We start from the raw sequence: 23,562 nt of genomic DNA, 5'->3' as shown, positions 1-23,562 counted from the left end.
TGGACTTTCAGAAAGCATTTGAAAAGGTTCCACATAGGAGATTAGTGGGCAAAACTAGAGCAAATGGTATTGGGGGTAGGATACTGACATGGATAGAAAATTAGTTGGCAGACAGGAAACAAAGAGTAGGGATTAACGGGTCCCTTTCAGAATGGCAGGCAGTGACTAGTGGGGTACCGCAAGGCTCGGTGCTGGGACCGCAGCTATTTACAAAATACATTAATGATTTAGATGAAGGGATTAAAAGTAGCATTAGAAAATTTGCAGATGACACAAAGCTGGGTGGCAGTGTGAACTGAGGAGGATGCTATGAGGATTCCGGGTGACAGGTAGGATGAGTGTGCAGATGCATTTTAATGTGGATAAATGTGAGGTTATCCACTTTAGTGGCAAGAACAGGCAGATTATTATCTGAATGGTATCATGATAGGAAAAGGGGAAATACAATGAGATCTGGGTGTCCTTGGACATCAGTCACTGAAAGTAAGCATGCAGGTACAGCAGGCAGTGAAGAAAACTAATGGCATGTTGGCCTTCATAACAAGAATAGTTGAGTGTAGGAGCAAAGAGGTCCTTCTGCAGTTGTACAGAGCCATAGTGAGACCACACCTGGAGTATGTGTGCAGTTTTGGTCTCCAAATTTGAAGAAGGACATTCTTGCTATTGAGGGAGTATAGCGCAAGTTCATCAGGTTTATTTTTCCGGGATGGCTGGACTGTCATATGTTGAAAGAATGGAGTGACTGGGCTTGTATACACTGGAATTTAGAAAGATGAGAGGGGATCTTTTTGAAACCTAAGATTATTAAGGGATTGGACACACTAGAGGCAGGAAACATGTTCCTGGTGTTGGGGGAGTGCAGAACCAGGGGCCACAGTTTAAGAACAAGGAGTAGGCCATTTAGAACGGAGATGAGGAAAAACGTTTTCACCCAGAGAGTTGTGAATCTGTGGAATTCTCTGCCTCAAAAGGAAGTGGAGGCCGATTCTCTGGGTGCTTTCAAGAGAGAGTTAGATAGAGCTATTAACGATAGCGGAGTCAAGGGATATGGGGAGAAGGCAGGAACGGGGTACTGATTGTGGGTGATCAGCCATGATCACAGTGAGTGGTGGTGCTGGCTCGAAGGGGCGAATGGCCTATTGCATCCATTGTCTAATGCCTATAGAGGCTGCCCAGAGGCTAAATATTGGCTGATCAAATAGAATGGGATGAGCAGGCCTGAATAGCCAAATGGCCAATTTTGCTCCTTTTCCCCCACCCCCCCTCAGAAATGTGATTCACCATCTTTATCCTTTATATTTCAAATGTGTATTCATTAAACAAGTTCTGACTTTGGATGATCAAAGCAAATACTGTTCATAATAACAATTTAATATTAAATTATTTGTGCTGTCAGTGTCATCAATTGAGGTGGGGTAATTAAAAATATTCTTTGCGTAGAGAGGCACTCAAGGTTGTATACTTAATAGAGTGCGTAAAGTACAGATCATTGCAAGATTAAATAACGGAATTGATCGATTAAGAATAAATTGGGCAATTACTTTTAGGATCTAGTCATTGACATATAGGATCGAATGGGAGAAGGTCCTAGTTAAGCAATTTCCCTGACATTTTTGGGGAAGTTGTTTCAAAGCTGAGGAAAATGTTGTATTTCTAGAAACCAATTGCATTTTCAGGTGACGTATGAATTGAAGCGTAGAGAAGGAAACATTCCTTGTTAGGTGGGGAAACTAGTGATTTAAGTGTCAAGATATCTGTGGTAGGAATGGTGTGATTACTAATTTGTATCAATAACAAATTGCTGAAACAATGACAATTGATCAAACCTAAAAAAAATATACTGATAAAATATAAAAATAAATTACCATGAGTCTACAAGAATGAGGCTTGAATCTAGGACTCTACCTAAATGGCATCATAATTGCTATTACTGCAAATAACATTGATTTCAAATATAAAAAAGAGTAGGGAAGGAATTTAAAGTTGTCAAGCTATTTTTAGTATGCATTCCTGATTAAAGTTGCTACAGATGAGTAATGATTTTTTTTTTTTTTACTTTACTATTCTAATTGCATAAATGGCCAAAAGCTGGGAAGAGTTATTGTCAGACCCTGGCATTCAGCATTTCCGGGGGTTCACCGAAGACCTTCAAGATCTTTCAGTATAGAAATTGCCTTGGATAATACAACAGCTAAAGGCAGCTTTTATGCACCACTACAGACGTTCACAGAAGAAGAGACAATGATGAAAGAAACAGGTTTGAATTTTTGATATTGTTCTCTAGCCAATTTACTACTTTATTGTTAGATTCTAGTTCTTTTCTTACTTTCAAACTTTAGCAATGACTTCTATTTCTCTATTTTTTTTAAGTTTAAAAAATAAAAATAACCTCAATTGATCAATATTGTAAGATTGACTATCGTACCATGAAAATTAGTTGGTAAGTTTAATTAATTTTATTCCTTTTGCTGAGTTATGGAAACTAAATAAGTCAATTGGAATGGTTTCATTTATGGAAGCTGGATTTCAACTATCTTTTAATAAACGTTGTATGTAACTTTCACTTTGAAATTAATTGAAAAGAAAATGGTATGTGGTGTTCAGTTAATCACTGACTTGTTTTTGCCTTAATTATTTCCTTTTGAAATTTAAATTATATTCATCTCTAATATCATAATAATAAAATTATTTTTATTATTCTTAATTATCTTTCCAGTGGATAGAACTCCATATGTCTGCAACTTGACAGTCTTGTGCATGGTTGCCTTAGATGTCTGCTCCAAGAAATGGAATCATAAAATTGTAATTTTAGAATCTGCCTCCTTTTTGTGAGTTTAGAGATAATGCGCTAAGTTGTTCTAGGATGGAAGAGGGAAATGATCCGTCATCGCTTACCTGGTCATTATTGTTGACATTGATGATTGCGGATGCACAACATTAGCACAAAATATGATGAGAATTGTTCTGACATTTAAATTACTTTAAAATAACAAATTAAAATTTATCAGGTGGATAAGTCGGGAGGTCATGTTGCAGTTGTACAAGACGTTTAATGAGACTGCATATAGAGTATTGTGTACTGGCCTACATGAAGTCCAGATACGACCTTGGCAAGGCCATCAAAAAGGCCAAAAGGGACTTCTGCTCCAAACTGGAGGATGAGACAGATGTTCAGCAGCTGTGGCGGGGCCTGAATGCAATCACCTCCTACAAGGCGAAACCAGGAGGCAGCTCGAATGTCGGTGAAACATCACTCTCTGACGAGCTCAATGCGTTTTACGCAGGCTTTGACAGGGAGAATACTGATGTGCCTTCCCGATCCCCCATTCGCTGTGATGGCATTTCAGTCTCAGTCTCAGAGGCCGACGTCAGGAAAACCTTCAGAGGGGTGAACCCCCAAAAAGCACCTGATCCTGATGGTATACCCGGTCGTGTTCTAAAAACCTGTGCGGACCAACTGGCGGGAGTTTTTACGGACATTTTCAACCTCTCACTTCTGAGGTCTGAGGTTCCCACCTGCTTTAAAAGGGCATCAATTATACCGGTGCCCAAGAAGAGTAAGGTGACGTGCCTCAATGACTATCGACCAGTGGCACTAACGCCGGTGGTGATGAAGTGCTTTGAGAGGCTGATCATGGAGCAAATCAACTCCTACCTCAACCAAAACCTGGACCCACTGCAGTTCGCTTACCGCCACAACAGATCAACGGTGGATGCGATCTCGCTGGCCCTCCACTCCGCACTGGACCACTTGGACAACAAAAACTCATATGTCAGGCTGTTATTCATCGATTACAGCTCGGCATTCAACACAATCATCCCATCCAAACTGGTTACCAAACTCACAGAACTGGGTCTCTGCGCATCCCTCTGCAACTGGATCCTCGACTTCCTCACATCCACAGACCACAGTCTGTTCTTATTGGTGGAAATGTGTCAGCCTCGATAACAATCAGCACGGGAGCACCTCAAGGCTGCGTGCTCAGCCCCCTGCTGTACTCACTCTATACCCATGACTGCGTAGCCAACCACAGTGCGAACTTCATCATCAAGTTCGCTGACGACACCACTGTTGTGGGACGTATCACTGATGGGGATGAGTCAGAGTACAGAAGAGAGATTGAGCAACTGTCCATATGGTGCAGCGCAATAACCTGGCCCTCAACACCAGCAAAACCAAGGAACTGATTGTGGACTTTGGAAGGAGTAGGAGGGGGGCCCACAGCCCCATTTATATCAACGGGTCGATGGTTGAAAGGGCAAGAACTTCAAATTCCTGGGCGTGCACATCTCTGAAGATCTTTCCTGGTCCGAGAACACTAACGCAATTATCAAAAAAGCTCATCAGCGCCTCTACTTCCTGAGAAGATTACGGAGAATCGGTTTGTCAAGGAAGACTGTCTCTAACTTCTACAGGTGCACAGTGGAGAGCATGCTGACCAGTTGCATCATGGCTTGGTTTGGCCATTTGAGCGCCTGGAGAGGAAAAGACTACAAAAAGTAGTAAACACTGCCCAGTTCATCATCGGCTCTGACATTCCTTCCATCGAGGGGATTTATCGCAGTCGCTGCCTCAAAAAGGCTGGCAGTATCATCAAAGATCCACACCATCCTGGCCACATACTCATCTCCCTGCTACCTTCAGGTAGAAGGTACAGGAGCCTGAAGACTGCAACAACCAGGTTCAGGAATAGCTACTCCCCCACAGCCATCAGGCTATTAAACCCGGCTCGGACAAAACTCTGATTATTAATAACCACTTTCTGCTATTTGCACTTTATCAGTTTATTTATTCATGTGTGTATATATTTATATCATGGTATATGGACACATTTATCTGTTTTGTAGTAAATGCCTACTATTCTCTGTGTGCTTAAGCAAAGCAAGAATTCCATTGTCCTATACAGGGACACATGACAATAAATTCACTTGAACTTGAACTTGTGTTCAGTTCTTGGCACCATATTATAGGAAAGATATTGTCAAGCTTGAAAGGGTTCAGAGAAGATTTACGAGGATGTTGCCAGGACTAAAAGGTCTGAGCTATACAGAGAGGTTGAGTAGGCTGGGTCTCGATTCCTTGGAGCGCAGGAGGATGAGGGGTGATTTTAAAACCATGAGAAGGATAAATCAGGTAGATCATGGAATCTCTTGCCCAACGTAGGGGAATTGAGGACCAGAGGGCATAGGTTCAAGGTGAAGGGGAAAAGATTTGATAGGAATCTAAGGGGTAACCTTTTCACACAAAGGGTGGTGGGTGTATGAAACAAGCTGCCAGAGGAGGTAGTTGAGGCTGGGACTATCCCAACATTTAAGAAACAGTTGGACAGGTACATGGATAGGACAAGTTTGGAGGGATGTGGACCAAATGCAGGCAGGTGGGACTAGTGTAGCTGGGACATGTTGGCCGGTGTGGGTAAGTTGTGCTGACGGGCGTGTTTCCACACTGTAATCACTCTATGACTCTAAGTAAAGTCATTTGCAGAGTCAGACTGCAGAGTGTGATAGGAGAGTGTATTTTCATGTGGATAAAACTCCTATAACATTTCTTGTGGGCCAAGAGAAGCAAAAATGTATAAATGCCCAAAGAAAATCTTTAACCTCCCTCATGCAAAAATGAGGATTTTATAGTCCCTTCATCCCAAAAATATGAACTTGCTTTGCAATCTACTTGCCCTGCTGTCAAATATACTCCATCTTTCAGAGCTGCTTTACCCCTTCTCCATTCCCTCCTCATGAATATTAGGGTCAGTGTTTCATTGTTATGCTCTTTTTCTTCAAGAAACTGATTATTATTTAAATTATTGTTCATACAAATAAATTCATCCTTAAGTCATACAATAAATATAGATAATTCAATTCAATTCAATTCAATTCAATTCAACTTTAATGTCATCGCACAAATACAAGTATCAGTACAACGAAATGCAGTTTTGCGTCAGACCGTAGTAGTTGTAAATAAAGAGAAAAAAACAAGAAAAAAATAGAAAGAGAGAAGATACAGAATAATCAGGAAATACAGAATGATTAAACAAAGGGGGACGGAGGGACCAGAGAAGTCTATCGTCGGGACTCCGAGTTCAGCAGTGTGATTTGTTGTTAAATTGTTCTTTCATCCTGTGGTACGTGCATGATTGATGGGGGAGAAAACAGTCCATGGTTGGGGTGTGACATGTGACCTTTTTGGAATCACCTTGCAATTGTGTCACCACCCGTTGTCTGTTTGAAAGACTTTGTTTTCAATTACCCGATGCTGCGCATTATTAGTACTATGTGGGAACCCTCTTCAGCAATTACCACCAATTTCTCCAAAAACAATCTTAAATCTGTCTTGTTGCTTCTGTGCATTTCTTCCATTCTGTTCACATGTCTAGTAAGAAACATTCATGGGGAGCAATCAGAAATAAATTGGGTAATAAGAAATGTTAGAACTTGAGATTAAAACTGCATTCGGGTAGAAATTAGTAGCAAAAAGTAAAGGGAGACGTGTGGAAAAATGGGACAATGTTGAGGCTGTAATGCAATTAAATTTTAAAACCATGAAGATTTGGTCTGTAACTATGCTAGTGTTTCAAAGCGGTTCAATGCTATAATGGGTGTATATCTTAATGCTGCCAGAATCTTAATTATTTCTTATTACTGCGAGTTTCTAAAGTTTGAATGACATTTATTTCTTTTTGTTGGAAGGAGTATAGTAACTTGGTGAAAGAAGGTTGATACTGGGTAAATCAAATGCAGAGTCTGAAATAGACGGGTCCTGGAAGATAAGATAGTTTAGTTTATTGTTGAGTATTCTGAAGTACAGTGAAAATTATTTGTGTGTCTGCTATCCAGTCAAAGAAAAGACTATGCATGAATGCAATCAAGCTGTCCTCGGTACACAGATAAAGGTTGAAGGGTATAGTATTTAGTGCAAGATATAACATTGACTTCCGATAAAGTCCGAGTAAATATAATACAAAGGTCTCCACGAAGTCGATGGGAGGTCAGTACCGCATTCTAACTGATGTGAGAACCGTTTATTTGCTTGATAACTGCTGGGGGAAAAACTGTTCCTTAATCGGGATGTATGTGTTTTTAAACTTCTGTATCTCTTGCCTGATGGGAGAGAGGAACAGAGGGAGTGACCAGGGTGAGATTTGTCTTTGATTATGCCAGCGGCTTTGCTGAGTGTAGATGGAATCAACGGAAGGTAGGCTGGTTTTTGTGATGGTTTGGGCTACGTATCAACTCTGCAATTTTCAGTTCTCTGCAGGGCTCAGGTGATTTAAAAAAAAATAAAATAAAATAAAAAAAATCAGTTGGATCACACTAAGGTAAGATGCATGTCTTACTTGATTTATTAAAGGCTTTATTGGGAATTAACAAAATTTGGTTGGCAAAGGGGAATGTGTATATTCTCAAGGAATAGACCACATGGAATAGCAGATTTCTTTGACCAACTGCAAGTGTGCAGATGCCAGTAAGTAATTTAAATCATTATAACTAACCTGTGATTATCACGCATTAGCCCTATCACAAAATCTAGATGAGTACACTTAAATAAACCTCAATTCTAATCTAATAATGACAAAAATTAGAGCCTTATGTTAATGATGAGGATTAACTAGAGCAAATAATTATGTTCCATTACATGTTTGATCATCTCATATAAAATGCACCGTAATATCTGTCATTGAGATGAAGTCAAACAATATGGTATTTTTAAGAAGAGAATCTCGATAGTGTTGTTCTGCATGTTCAAAAATATTTGAGACAATTTTAAAGCTTTAAAATCCTTTCTATCAGACTGGGAATGGTTGATTCTCTTCTAAATATGTAAAATTATCTTATTCTGTCATTGCATTTTAAGATGAAGGTTATAGCAGGTGGAGTTTTGGGGGTGAGATGATTATCTTGTTAAGACCAGACTATTCAAAATTGACACTGAAATTCTATTCTGTGGTCAAGTATATTTGAAGGTATTCTTCGCATTGCATTCCCAGTTCATTTGGCGAAGTTGACTGAATGGATAGGTCTGATGGGCTTTGCCTTTTATTTTATTGAATCCTCTTAGTAATATCTGTAAGAAGAGAGGAGAGGAATTAAAAATCTGCTTCAGTGGTAAGAAAGGTTGCTTACCTACGGTATTAGTTGGACTATATTTATTTTGTGGTTGATGTGTTGTATGAACTTCAGAATACATGATACCAACACTGTAGTGGAGTAGAAAAATGTCATTGCTTCTGGTAGCATCCATCACTGAGTAGATAAGAACATCAAAGGAAAATGGAAGATATAAATTCCTAACTGTAAACTATGAAAAATACTGTATACTTTATTTCAGAATTTTTACTTTTTCAGTGGGTTGAAGTATCATTTTTTTTCTTACTGTCAACTTCAAATTTTTTTTTTTTAGTTGCCAAGTTTGCTCAGGAGCGAATAGCACCACTGGTCCACAAAATGGATGAGCAGTCTCAAATGGATGAATCTATCATTTCAGGACTGTTTGAACAAGGGGTTGGTAATATTTTACTGGAGAAGCCTTGTATTTTGTTACTTAAAAAAACGACAAAATCCTGAGATTAACCATATGCTTCTGATGATCGTACTTGAACTTGTATTCAATGCTTTGCACATAATTTGGTAAATTATTACGTTGAATTCTGTTCAATTAGCTGGAATAGTAGTAAATTATAAGTCTCCCAAATCGCTTTCTGAGATATTGGGTTTTATCTGGTCTGGTCTGATACACGGATCTGCCAACCCTTACCTCATTTACCAAACATCTAAAAACATGGTTACTGCAAAATCAAAACTGCAATCATAATCTACCTTAACATTATCCTATGGTACTCTTTTATTGTTACTTTTTTACTTTATTGTTTGTTTTGTTTTTGACTTCTGTTTTGTCTCTTCTCTTATTGATTGATTGTGTTGTGATGTGTTTACCTTGTTTACCAGAGGGTCTAAAGATGGAAATTAGCTACTGGCTACAATCTTGCGTATTACATGTGAATGTTTATTAATATGCACTGTCCCCTAAATAAATAAAATTACAAATTACAATTACAATTACATGTACTCTGATGGTTTTATAATTTGACATTTGCTTGCACTATACTTGTTTCTTACGTGACCAAACTACTGTTTTCTTATAGATTCTGCTATAATTAGGTATGTACCTGATCAAGATGCTTAATTGAATCAGTGGTGGGTGGGAGATGATGAACAATTCTTTAAACACAAAACAAAACTTCTTTCATAGTCTAACACAATATGCATTAATTAACGCTGACCAGTTGAGGATCTCATAAGGAATAAGTAAGCAACTCTTAAATGTCATATGCAAATTAATGGAACACAGAGTCACGGGTACAGACCTCTGGCCTAAAAAGTCCATTATGACCATCAGCACCCTATTTACACTCTTCTTATATTAATCCCTTTTTGTTTAATACTAACATCTTCACAATTAATGCAGAGGAGTCTTGTTCCAAAAAGTTTTTGTGTTGGGGAACTAGACATAATATTATTTTTACAGCAGGTCTTTAGATTGGTCTGGGGCAAAATTCAGATTTGCTGATGGATGCTCCACATTTTATGCATATGAAACATTCTTAATATAGTTTCATGTCAATATTCAATTGGAGTTAATTGGGTTAAAACTGCCTGATTGTCATGTGAATTTAAGGCATAAAATATGAATCATCTACTTTAAACAGTTGTTAAAGTCTGTAGATTTGCTGAATTTTGAAAATAAATATTTTTCATGGGGCAGACAATGTTTTAATATACATTTCCCATAACCTGCTGTGAAAATCGTATTGACAGAGGCTTGGAAAACCAGTCAATATGAGTCTTTTGGCAAAGGCTGCTGCAGTATAAGCAATGAAGGAGAGGGTATCTAACGTTGTTGGCCTATCTAGTCTATAGTAAGTAACAGTGAGCACTGTTAACCTCAATTGTTATAATTACAAAAGTTGTTGGAATTAGGAAGGGAATTATTGAGCAAATACAGGGTACATGACTTAAGTAAATGAAAAAAAACTTTTAACATGATTTATAAATGTGTTGACTTATTTTTGCTAAGTTGGTGATCCCCTCACGTTTGAAAGCGGTTTTAAATTTTGTTTTGGAATTCATCCTAACCATTTCTTGAACTACAGAATAGTACAGCACAGGAACAGGCCCTTCAGCCCACGTTATCTGTGCCGAACATGGTGCCAAATTTCCTAATCTCCTCTGCCTGTACCTGATCCATATTCCTCCATTTCCCATCTGTCCCTTCAATCTCTATCTCTCTCCATATTTTATTCCACTGCTGAAAATAAGATGTTAAGACCCTACCGAAAGTTTGGGGAGCCATGAAAGATTCCACTAACACATTTCTGAAACAAGCACATTTTTTCATTCACCTCATTTGCTGTTTCTGGATTATAGCTTGTCCAATTGAGCAGTCACAATTATTCCATTGCACCAATGACTGCAAAGAATAATTTGCTATATTAGTAAGCACTGGTTATGATCCGAGAGAAGGAACTATTTTTATTAATCCTATTTCTTTGTTCATGCTTGTTGCAAATTGTTATAATTTGCTGTTAGGGCATCAATTAGATTTCCCTCCAAACAACCCAGTTCTTAAAATATTTTGCTGGTAACTTTAATGCCTAATTTTAAGCCATCTGTTCCATGTGTCTAAACCATTAGTAGATGTATTATCGACAATAAACAATAGATGCAGGAGTAGGCCCTTCGAGCCTTCTAGATTGCAAATCACTTTAACAATAATGTAATATTTATTATGTTTCTATGTTGTTATTTTTACGAATGTTGCACAGTTATATAGAAAATATTTTGTGGTTCTCCTTCATTTTTAGTTGATGGGAATTGAAATTCCGGAAAAATATGGTGGATCAGAATCAACCTTCTTTTCGTCTCTGCTTGTCATTGAAGAGTTGGCTAAAGTGGACCCATCGGTGGCAGTCGTTTGTGATATACAGAACACTTTAATCAACACACTATTGATGAAATGTGGAACAGAAGAACAAAAAAGAAAATATCTACCTCGACTTGCTAAAGATATGGTGAGTTGTGAATGGAATTTGTCGAATATAAAGAATTCTACCTGAAGAATCAGAACATTTGAAAGGTTAGATTATTAACATTAAATTCCCAGAACTATGGTAAAGTTTTCAGTTGTCTAAAATCCTGTAAACCACTGCTGTAAGTTGCTACAAAAATACTTTGCAATTTCCCCTTGTCTCCTAGTACCTTTTCTAGTATATGTTTACCCAAGAAAGGCTGGTGGCCAGAATAATTAATTCTGAGGAAAATTTCAACAACTATCCATTGAAGAATATTTGCTGCTATTATTCTTCACACCAGAACAACATTTGCCAGAATAAAATATATTTTCATCGGTGTGATAAATATGCAGTGTGACATTACTTTATGGGGAAATTGGCAGTTGGCTATCGGCAATGGCTTGAATATTATTATTTTTTAAACTTTACTCATTCCATATACAAACATTGAAAACCTGAAATTGTAGTTCAATCATTGGGGTGCACCAGATAGACTGCAGAAGGCCAGCCTTTGCAAAATTTTCTTTGACAAAAATGTGCCATCCTGCACTCCTTTCCCTTTGGATAGATTTGGAAGATTAGCAGTCGGTGGCCCAAAAATTATTAACATTGGGAGAAATTTTGGAATTTCACTAATTGATAAATGGTTCAGAATCGGCACTGGGAATACATTGGTGGGCAGTTGATAGGAACTTGCCTTCTCAAAGTGTGGAAATTGGGGGGAGGGTGGAATTGATGTAGTGTTGGGAGATTGCTGCCAAGGATAATTACCAGGCAGGCATGGAAACGATGTCATTGCATGTGCTGTGGCAATGATAGGCTCGCAAGTTTGACTGATCTCAGCAAGTGCCTGAGTAACTTGTATGTTATGGAGATATATTAAACATTTGTTTAACTTGTCCTTTGCCTTTGCCATTTGTGTAAGATAACAGTGGTAACAAATAATTAGTTTGCAACTTTGTTATTCACATGACATCAAGTAACCTTTGATAACTGCTCTTTAAAATCTTTAGGTTGGCAGTTTCTGTCTTTCAGAAGTTGATTCTGGAAGTGATGCGTTCTCTTTGAAGACTACTGCAGTGAAACATAAAGATTATTATGTCATCAATGGTTCCAAGATGTGGATTAGTAATGCTGATTATGCTGGAATATTTCTAGTCATGGCAAACGCAAACCCCTCATCTGTAAGTATCAAAGCAATTTTTTACTGTGAAGTGTTTGCATTGAATGTATAATTTTGTTTTTGAAACAAAATACTAAATTAACTATTCAGTTTCCTTCACTAGAAGTGTTTTTTGTATAAATCCTACATATTCCAAACCCAACTCCAACTGCTTTAAACTACTTTAAATTCCACTACCCTGCCCTCGCTGTAAAGTCCAGGATGCCTGGAGAAATATTTTTGTCTTTGGTCAATTTGGCTTTCTTTGAAGTTTTCTATTCTGAGCACGTGTGTCTTTTCATTCTCTCATCGCCCTATGTGGTTTCTTTAAGAAAAGTGTGTGCACAAATAATGTTTTCAGTACATTGGAACACTGTTATAAAATTAAATGTTAGCAATTTTAGGTTAGTGAAGATTAATTTTTCTTCATAACTGGGTACAAAGGTTGTGGAAAACACCAGTAGGGTGTATCATTGTAATAAAAACCATGACAGCATTTTCAAATAGGTTATAAAAGCAGTTGAGGGACAGGATAAAATGAATTGGAAATGAGTATGCAAGGGATTTGACTAATTACGCATATGGGATATACATTCTGGCATGAATGTTGCTGATTGAACTAAAAACTTTGTTTTCTAATTTATCCTACTGTATCGGATTTACGCCACAATGTATAGTTGTGTTTCCCATCAACACAACAGATTAGTTAAATAATTTGCATCCAATACAAATAAAAAAACAACAGAATAGCCATGTCTATTCCTCCAGATGGTAAAGTCTCTTAACATAGTGTCTTATGCCCCTGTCCCACTTAGGAAACCTGAACGGAAACCTCTGGAAACTTTGCGCCCATACTTCCCATGATCTTGTGCTCTTCAATAAGGACACTCCTCAACCTCCTACACTCTAAAGAAAAAGTCCCAACCTGTCCCTTCTTGTCCTTGCTTAATTTAGCTTAGTTTACAGCGCAGAAACAGGCCCTTCAGTCCACCGAATCAGTGCCGACCAGCCATCCCCATACCCTAATACTATGCTACATGCTAGAGACAGTTTTATAATTTTTACTGAAGCCAATTAATTACAAACCTGTACATCTTTAGAATGTGGGAGGATACCAGAGTACCAGGAGAAAACCCACGCGGTCACGGGGAGAATGTACTAACTCCGTACAGACAGTACCCGTAGTCAGGATCAAACCTGGGTCTCTGGCGCTGTAAAGCAGAAACTCTACCTTTGTGCCACCGTGCCATCCTTCTTCACCTTTACCTTGCTTTTCCTGAATTTTAAAGTACTCATTTTCTTAGACAGATCTGGCTACATATTTCATTTTTCAACCATTCTTAATGTGCTTGTTTGGCTTTGGTTGGTTTGATTCTATGCTACATCAAATTGAAACTAATCACTGTGGGCTGCTGCTTTGCTTGAGAAAATTGGCAGACACCATTAACAATTAATTCTGTGATGGCTACTCTATTCTGGTTGAACAGAACCAGGAAATTACCATCAAAGTTCATCCAACAAAGTTGGAACGTTCACCTTGAAGTTCTGAACTTGCTGGGACCAATGAGGGGTGAAATTCCAACAGTTGGCCATGGAGTGGCTGGGATTTTTCAGTAATTTACAGCTCATTAAGTAAATTGAAATCCAGGTGAACATTATTAAAACCTGAATGTTAATAAAGCAAAAGTGCTGCAAATTGATGGATGGAATGAACTGTAGCAACTGAAGGTGACAAGCTATCTGTTTCGTTTCCAGGGCTATAGAGGAATCACCTGCTTCATAGTAGATAAAGATACTGAAGGTCTCCATGTGGGGAAGAAAGAAAATAAACTTGGGATTCGAGCATCTTCCACCTGTCCTGTTAATTTTGAGAATGTCAAGGTATTTTGAATGATATTTAACACTCATTGTCGAGTTTTGGATAAGAAATGTTGGCTACAAATATTTTAATTGATTTCTATATTTGCTGAAGGGATAGGTTGACCTGTACCCAGAAGCGATATAATGATCACCATTCATCTATTTTGTCCAAATGGCCAACTTCCTATGGGAGCCGACACTGAACCTCATCATGGAATAAAATAGCAACGCCAAATCGTATATATTAATCTGACATCAGTGTATTGACTTTGCAATGAGAACTACATCATTGCACTTGTACGGAAGTGTCTTGAATAATTTCACCATTTCTTCCCTCAACAAGTGTTCACATGCCAAATGTAGCACCACCAATTATTCAGCAGAGAAATCGATCCTCATCCTTCCAAGTAAGCTGTTGGTGAACTTGAATGTCTTATGATTTGACATGGAAATAGCTATTGATAGCCTTGTATCTCAAGGTGATATCATCCGTACATGCTGCCCTTCCATGATTAACCCTTACCTCGATGGCAGTTGCTAACCGGGCCAGTGACTGAAGACCACATTATCAAAATGGGAAACTTGAGATAATTGTAACAATTTACAGAGATCATGTTGTAAATGAGGAATGACACGTTAAACCAGAATTAGTAGCAAGGGGACAGATTATACAGCAGAATTTTTTATTTTTTTTTAAGGATGAAATTGAGGCCTGTCTGATGGAATATTTGACAAGTAGTTTCCAGTACTCCATGGATGAAGAGGGAAAGTCTTGGTGACATTCACTTCTTATCAGAATGTGGCATCCACTTCTGCTGTACAAGGTCATGTGCAGACCATATACAAATGAACAAAAGACCAAAGAGAAATCTCCAGGGCATGACAGAACATTTTAGCAATTTGCCAAAGGGTGATCTGGATTCAAGCTGGTTGGTTGGAGATTCTTTCCATTTTCTTCCAAGCTCCAGAAAACCCAATCTACAAGCAATGCATTGTAAAACAAATCTCTCAAATTTAAAAAAAATGCTTCTCCAATTAGTCCTTGGTGCTGATTCACGGAATTGTCTCCTGAAATAATATTGCGGTTTGCATGTTATTCTCTCGCAGGTTTATTAAACGGCCGTGGAATGTGCTTGCATTACTGATTGAGTAGAATCTCCACACCTCTGTATATTGTTCTATGGTTTTTGTCCCATAGTACAACCCCTGCAAAATGTCATTGTATGTTTAAGGTGACAACAAATGAAATGTGAAAACTGGGGACAGTTTTTGGTGGCAGGACATGTTTAGTGGGATCAGAGCATCGTTGCAAATATAATTTATTCATGGTGTGCCAACATTTGCCTTAACTGAAGGGTGGAACAGATTCTTCAATTAATTGCCTTGTAAAATATTGAGATAATAATAGAGATCATTTCAAGCAGCTTTGCCAAGGTACTCATTTTGATAGGAATGGTCCGCAATTCATTTTGGTGTTTACTGAGACTGCTATGGAAAGACCCATGCAGAATTCACTGTTGGACCAAGGGCTATAGAATGTGCAAGTATATAGGGGAGGTCAGGCCATATATTTAGTTCTTCCTTTCCCCAGTTGCTGCTTTTCCTCACTGGGATGAAAGGGACAGCCAGAGGCTCCATTTGAATTAATGGGTAATGAGCATCCATAGTCCATTACTCCCTATTCCAACATACGATGTTAAGTAAGTGGGAAAGAAGAGGAAACATGCTTTTTTACACAGCAAACTGTACGCAAGCCTTCCCTGTACTCTAGTCACCAGATTGAAAGTGCGAAATATCATTTGTAATGGTTATTTTAGCAGTCCTTGCTTTATTGTATCTAGATACAGTGAAATGCTTTGTTTTGCACACAATCCATTGAAATTGTACTATACAAAAGCAGAATCATATATATGTAAAAGTGTGCAGCAATTGAGTAGATTTCTTGTGAGGCAGTTCACAATGAGTCGCCATGTTTCTAGTCGAGATCCTTCTTCAGACTCTGTCTCGACCAGAAACGTCACCCATTCCTTCTCTCCAGAGATGCTGCCTGTCCTGCTGAGTTACTCCAGCATTTTGTGTCTATCATTGGTTTAAACCAGCATCTGCAGTTCCTTCCTACATACCATGTTTCTGGTGCTATCTTGTAGCTTTAAACTTAAAGTATCAAGTTCGTATGAATATCGAGTCGTACAAAACTTGATATTCCTTCTCTTTGGTTTCTACTTTGTATTCATGGGTTTAGGTGTCAAGCCCAACAAATTTCCAATAAACTGTGCTACAATTGGGCATATTGTCACAAAGCCCTTGTCTATATTATTACCTTGTGCAAGAGAAGAAATTCTGCCCATGTCATGGTCTGTGAATTCAACTCCCATAATGCATATTCACTTCCAATCTGTCATCAAACAACACTTCCATCCTGTATCATTTTCACATATATTTGCAATGCTGTAGAAATTGAAATATTATATTAGATTTTAATTTTCTTTCCCTTCTTGATAGAATCCTCTTTTTGTGTTGTAGGTTCCAGAGAGTAATATTTTAGGTGAACTGGGTCATGGATACAAGTATGCAATTGGAATGCTGAATGGAGGCAGGATTGGAATTGCTGGACAGGTATGTGAACATTGCATTCAATGTATGCTTTCTTGGTCGGGAAAGTAGACAAGACAAGACAAGCGAGTTTCTGTCATGTGTCCCAGATAGGACAATGAAATTCGTGCTTGCTGCAGCACAACAGAATATTTTAAGGCATCTGGATGTTGCAGATTTCAGGCTCCTGTATCTTCTACCTGATGGCAGCAGAGAGATGAGTGTGTGACCAGGGTGGTGTGGGTCCTTGATGATGCTTTTTGAGGCAGCGCTTGCGATAGATCTCCTCCATGGTAGGGAGGTCAGAGCCGATGATGAACTGGGCAGTGTTTACAACTTTTTGCAGCCTTTTCCGCTCCTGGACGCTCAGGTTGCCGTACCAAGCCACGATGCAACCGGTCAGCATGCTCTACTGTGCACCTGTAAAAGTTCGAGAGAGTCCTCCTTGACATACCGACTAGTATTCCTAGAAAAGCTGTATTAGGGTTACACTTATGAAATACTGTGGGAACAAAGCTGTAATAGAGGATGGGCAATCTACCATATGAATGGAAAAATAAATTCTTGTATTGCCGTGCATGTTCTGCCAGTCAATAGATTGAGTGGCTGGGGAACTCCCAAGGTCAATTCAGTCTTTGCACTGTGTTGGTTGGGTGATCTTGGTTGAGGTGTTAATTGGCCTCATCATATTGGGGGGAAAAAGCTGACAAATTCCATTATTTTTGTAGAAACATACTCAATTAGTATTTCTTTTTTGAACATCATAGAGTTTTAAAAAACAAAAAACAAGTAATCTTGTCGTTTTTTTTAAGCATCGATATATATTTTCAATTTTGTTTTTGCAGATGCTTGGATTGGCACAGGGCTGCTTTGATAGCACCATTCCTTACTTGAAGCAGCGAATGCAGTTTGGCAAAAGAATATATGATTTCCAGGTATAGTTATCAAAATTTGCGTTCATATTTCTCTGATTTACCTTCGCTGTAATGACGTTCCAAGTGTCTTTCAATTCTCCCTTTTCTGAAAGCAGTTCCTAAATTTTATCCTGTTTCCATGATAAAGCTGAAGTACGTCATGCGTCGTGAAGTAGAACATTGCTTTAATAGAGTAGAAAATTACTCTTTGTGAAGAGTTGCCTTTGACCTAATGTGACAATTTAACCTTCAGAGATTGCCATCCATTAGGTCTTTCTAAATGAGAATGCTAAATTAATATTGATGATGGTTAATTTTAAACGGAGGTGAGGTGAGCAGATTAAGGATTGTTGGTAAAAGAAATAAACTGAGTTGAGAGTTTGTTTAAATTAAAAAAATTTAAAGTTAGGATCAGAGGTTACATTTTAAGATCTGAGGCTGTATCTGTGTTGGATATTATTTTAAAAGTAAAGAGTACCTTCTGAAACAAAATGCAGGGATTAAAGAAGGTGAATAGCTAAAACCATCTCCAGGGCAGTTAGAGATGTACAGTTAATACTAGCTTCTGCAGCAACTCCTACATCCAGAATTGATTAGAAGAAGTCCAATTTCCTCTCTTTCCATCTGATGTCGATACGCTAAAATCCTCCAAGGAAGAGCTGAATCTTTTTTCTGCTGTGAATGGTGATCATCCTTTGCAAAAGTTAAATAGTAGCTGGAATACTCTTGGATAAACACTGACCAGAGATGAAGTTTTCTCTCTTCTCTTTCCTAACCTGGCCTGGATTTCCCTTTCTTCTCGCAGGGAGTTGCATGGTTGTGGTTGCATTTGAAAATATGATGTTTATATGATGTCAGAGTTATGTGGATGGACTAAAGGGACTTGTATTGCTCATATGTTTAGTTCAAATATTTATTAACAACATTGTTAGCAAATGAATTGAAGATATGGCACAACTGACTATCAGCAATGTCTATAATACAAAAAGCAATATGAGGTTATTCAGTAAGCAGACTATTCCAAAATCTAAAGAACTGTAGCAGCTTGTACCGATTTTTAAAAAGGCATGGATTCTCCCGGAGGTTGCGGTTGTGGAGGGGGAGGAAATGAACCGTGAAGAATAGTTGTGTATAACCTATAGGCTTGCAATCAATCTAAATCACTTGTCGCATTGTGGTCAATGGGCATAGTTGGCTAGCTATGATCAGTTATGTATAAGCTGTGCTTGCCTTGGCTCATTTAGTTTTCACTCTTGCCTCTCAAGTAACAAGATTCTGGGGACAAGCTACACTCTGGAGACTTGAGGGTAACATTCTAAATTGATGTTGCAATATGAAAACTGGTTTTATCTACATCTTTTGTTATTGCATTAAATACTTCCACTTTATTAAGGTTAAGGTTCCAGCAGTCTAATTGCATGGAGCTAACACAATTGTTTAGCCTGTTCATTTGGGTCCCAGATTCACAATAGACACTTCTGTTTTCCATGTTCCACTGCTATACTGAATACTTCTCTGCGGACTGCGACATCTGGGCCATTCAATTCTACAAAAATAGTTTGCAACAGCTTGGTTAATAGGCTGAGTTATTAGCTGGTGTAACTCAGAATAATGAAAGTTAGTGATTTTTGTAAAGTTAATTCAACATTACTTTAAAATGGATATTATGCTTGTCTATTGTGGTACAGGGCATGCAACACCAGGTCTCACAGATTGCCACCCAGTTGGAAGCTGCACGGTTGCTTACATACAACGCTGCCCGACTGAAGGAAGCTGGGAGATCCTTTATTAAAGAAGCATGTATGGCAAAATATTACACTTCTGAGGTAAACTGAAACAGTCAATGGCCAAAGAACTGATGGGTTAGGAAAGGTCAAAGCTTATCTGATCATTTTAATATAAATATAAAACGTGATATTTCCTTCTGTGGTATTTAAAGTGTAAAATTTAGACATCTAAAATTACTTCACAACTTTTGGTCTTTTAGAGATGCTGGAAAGGATTGCTGATTCCCCATTTGGGCCATTAAGAAAGAAAACCAAAAGGCCATCACATTGCTATCATTCTATAGTATTTACAGAGCACCATCAGCAGTGGGGCTGATCGGAGCCAGCTTCCCCATCTTAAATGTTATAGTGATAAACATGTTAAACAATTATAATGTTGGATGTAATGGATGGAGAGTTGCATATAATGTGTATGTGATTTGTAATGAGACTACTTATTTGTTTTTTTATAGGTAGCAGCCATTACTTCTGCAAAATGTATTGAATGGATGGGAGGAGTTGGCTTTACAAAAGATTATCCCATAGAAAAATACTATCGAGATTGTAAAATAGGTAAGACAAACAGCTTTGCGTATTTACATGATTAATCAAAGTTTAATTGTATAGTGACATATAAAGTGGTAAATCATTTTCTCTACTCTTAATCGCTGCATAAAATCTCTTTTTGAGGAAAGTATTTAGTGTATTGCGTTTGGTGCCTATGATATAATCTCCAACATGGAGGACAGGCCAAGCACTGTTTGGGTGACGGCAGTATATCAATGCTCAGTTGTATGGGGAACTCTAGTTGCCTGCTACTTTAGTTCTTCACCCCAATCCCACACCTACATCCTCTTGCGTTGGCTCTTGTGTTATTCCAGAAAAGACCAGCAAAAGCTTGAGAATCAGCTTTACATCTGCTTGGTGCATTAGAGCCTTTTTTTTTTTTTTTTTTTGGGGGGGGTGGGGGTTTGGTGCTCGAAACCATTATTTTACTATTTCAATGTTTGTTTTTCATATAATACAGTATTCTTAATAATATATAAATGACTGAATATATAAGAATTTAAGAAGTCTTTAAAAGAAAAAATCCCCAGCTTTGCAGAAGACGCCACAGTCCCTAAGCCACTTCCTGTTAAAAGGTGTGAGGATATTCTTGGAGACAGAATATTTAATATGCTGCCTATTCCATACTTGATGTTGATTCCTCACCAACTCCTGCATAGTGTGGGGGTCCACTAGCCCAGCCCACATCATCTGGCCAGACAGAATCTATGGATGGCAAGTACAGACCGCTGATCTGGTCATGCTAGACTTGGCCCATAATCATCATGGTTTTGCTATGTCCGTATAAAACTAAGATAAGGTGCAATAATCCAACACAAAAAGAGACAAAGTGCTAGAGTAACTTAGCAGAACAGGCAGCATCTCTGGAGAATGTGGATAGACAATGTTTTGTTCGGGTCTCGTCTCAAAAGGTCACCTATCCATGTTCTTGAGAGATGCTGCCTGACCTGCTGAATTACTCCAGCATTGTCCTTTTTTGTAAACCAGCATCTGCAGTTCCTTGTGGCTACATTGATCTAATATTAACTTATTTTTTGTTAGTTCAAAATTTTGAATTTTCTCTTCATTTACAATTTGTAATTTTACTTCCTGTCCTTTTCCAGGTTCAATATATGAAGGAACCTCAAATATTCAACTGAACACAATTGCAAAATTGATAGATCAAGAATATTAATGTTGCGGCATAACATCAACAGCTACATTGATCCCAATGTAATGTAATACAGACACAAAACAGTTACTGTAGATCAACAAACTGTTTTCAAATAGTTGCCTTCCATCTTATATACTTTACAATAAAGCTTCAGGTGGCATAATCATATGCCATTTAACGTAGACAAAAATGCTGGAGAAAGGTGAGGCAGTATCTATGGAGCGAAGCAAATAGGCAACGTTTCGGGTCGAAACCCTTCTTCAGCCTATTTCCGTTGCTCCATAGATGCTGCCTCACCCGCTGAGCTTCTCCAGCATTTTTGTCTACCTTCGATTTTCCAGCATCTGCAGTTCCTTCTTAAACATCATTTAGTTGGGTTGAGCATATTTTTGCAATCCTCGCATTGTTTTATGTGGCAGTAACTTTAAATCTTGTTCTTGTATGTTTATAAAATAATTATTCTGCAATATATCTTTGGTAAACATTGTGAATTCTAGTATATCTGTACTGATGAAACACAACTTGTAAAACCAGCATTTAGAATTATTGGAAAAGCAGTAATTTATTGTGTCATCCATGTTTAACTATTCCCAAAATGAAATTATTTTTGTGGTTATTTGTTTCTAACATCCTTGGCAAATTGAAACTGATTGCAGTCTTCATTTTATGGTTTTCCATCTGTGTGTTAAACTTGTCAGTACTTTTCATAGAGTGATTCAGTGTGGAAACATGCCCTTCGGCACAGCTTGCCCACACCAGCCAGCATGTCCCAGCTACACTAGTCCCACTTGCCTGTGTTTTTGGCCATATCCCTCCAAACCTGTCCTATCCTTGAATCTGTCTAACAGTTTCTAAATGTTTTGGATAGTCCCTGCCTCAACTACCTCCTCTGCCAGCTTGTTCCATATACCCACCTCCCTTTATGTGAAAAAGTTACCCTTCAGATTCTTGTTCAATCTTTTCCCCTTCATCTTAAACCTATGTCCTCTGGTCCTCGATTCACCTACTATGGACAAGAGACTGTGCATCTGCCTGATCTATTCCTCTCATAATTGTATACACCTCTATAAGATCGCCCATCATCCTCCTGCACTCCCAGTCCACTTAACCTCTCCCTAGAGCTCAGACCCTCTAAGCCTGGCAGCATCCGCGTAAATCTTCTTGTACGCTTTCCAGTTTGACAACATCTATCCTATAACATGGTGCCCAGAACTGAACACAATACTTTAAATAAGGCCTCACCAACATCTTATACAACTGCAACATGACCTCCCAACTCGTATTCAATACTCTGACTGATAAATTTATTATTCCTAATAAATAATAAAATAAACGCACATTTTTGGGTTCAATTAAATGATTTTTTTTTTGCTAATTGGATCGGTAACCAGAGGTTAGTGATTCAAAATAATTGGCAAAAAGAACTGAGTGAATTAATGCAAAATATTTTCATGCAATGTTGTTATCTGGAATATATTGCCGGAGTGTGATGGAATCAGATTACCTATAACCTTTCAACAGATTTAGTTTTTGCAGTGAACTAATTTTCAGGCATCTTGATTAAAACATTGGAATGTGAAATTAATCTGAATAGCTCTGTCAAAAAGTGAGCAGAGATACGATACGCTGTTCTATAAGATCTTGTGCTGATAAATTAAACTCCTTAATACTGGTTTTTGTCATTCTGGGTTGTTGTTGTTGTTGTTGTTTGATTGAAGGATACAACATTATCAAGAATGAGATGGTCCATTTCAGTCAGTACTGCCTAACCTGAAACTAAGAAGGACTTCTACCATTACTTGAAAAAGTCATGGTTTTCTACCCCAAAGTCTGACTTGAATGGCAGGGTGGGGAGGAAAGTGACTTCTCTAGCAAGGATGATCAACGAAGAATGAGTAGGAAAGACTCCATCAGAGTCCTTCTCTTGGCAAAATGTGAGGAGCAAGGCCTCGTCAAAAGTTTCATCAAAGGGATAAACACAAGATGTTATCACAGCATCTCTGTTGCTAGCACTGGCAGGGGCACATGTTAGGTTATGTCATTTTCATGGCAAGGGGTTACAAAGATGTTTTGCATCATCTTTGCTTTGACAGGTAACAATAACTGAATAAATATCAGTCATCTAATGCAGTGGGTCACAACCTTTTTTAGCTCATGGCCCCCTTGGGATCTTTTAATTTTGCTGTGGCCCCCCCCTGACATTATTAGCGGGAAAAAAGTACTTCAATATTATAATGCCTTCCATAAAAATATCAGTGTCTATTAATTGCACATATATTCGCTTTTATTCTATTCCACAAACATTTCAATTACATAGATTTAAATTTATTAGAACTGAAATTTAGGAGGCAACTGTGCTCTGTGGCCCCCTTCATTGAACCTGTGGCCCCCTAAATCCCAATTTTTTTTCTGTGGCTCCCCTGAAATTTGCCATGGCCCCAGGTTGGGAATCACTGATCTAATGTTATAATCTATCAACCTA

The 23,562-nt window shown here is 38.2% G+C and overlaps 1 protein-coding gene across 2 annotated transcripts in view; it reads left to right on the top strand.

Annotated features, from left to right (window-relative positions):
• acadsb (acyl-CoA dehydrogenase short/branched chain) overlaps window positions 1-22,752 on the top strand; it is a 30,140-nt gene extending 7,388 nt beyond the window's left edge. The window contains exons 2-12 of one of the 2 annotated variants that reach the window (XM_055646777.1): window positions 2,089-2,257; window positions 8,399-8,499; window positions 10,860-11,066; window positions 12,080-12,250; window positions 13,984-14,109; window positions 16,612-16,704; window positions 17,526-17,615; window positions 19,283-19,420; window positions 19,834-19,933; window positions 21,031-21,107; window positions 21,393-22,752. In XM_055646777.1, the coding sequence (XP_055502752.1) occupies window positions 2,089-2,257; window positions 8,399-8,499; window positions 10,860-11,066; window positions 12,080-12,250; window positions 13,984-14,109; window positions 16,612-16,704; window positions 17,526-17,615; window positions 19,283-19,420; window positions 19,834-19,933; window positions 21,031-21,101 (1,266 nt within the window). In that variant the 3' untranslated portion in view covers window positions 21,102-21,107; window positions 21,393-22,752. Of the gene's footprint in view, window positions 1-2,088; window positions 2,258-8,398; window positions 8,500-10,859; window positions 11,067-12,079; window positions 12,251-13,983; window positions 14,110-16,611; window positions 16,705-17,525; window positions 17,616-19,282; window positions 19,421-19,833; window positions 19,934-21,030 lie in introns of both variants that reach the window. The other variant, XM_055646776.1, reaches the window with a different exon arrangement.
• Window positions 22,753-23,562: the final 810 nt, after the last annotated feature.

The sequence above is a fragment of the Leucoraja erinacea genome, chromosome 15, assembly GCF_028641065.1.
Source record: "Leucoraja erinacea ecotype New England chromosome 15, Leri_hhj_1, whole genome shotgun sequence".
Lineage (NCBI taxonomy): Eukaryota > Metazoa > Chordata > Chondrichthyes > Rajiformes > Rajidae > Leucoraja > Leucoraja erinaceus.
This window is presented reverse-complemented; position numbering and strand designations above follow the sequence as displayed.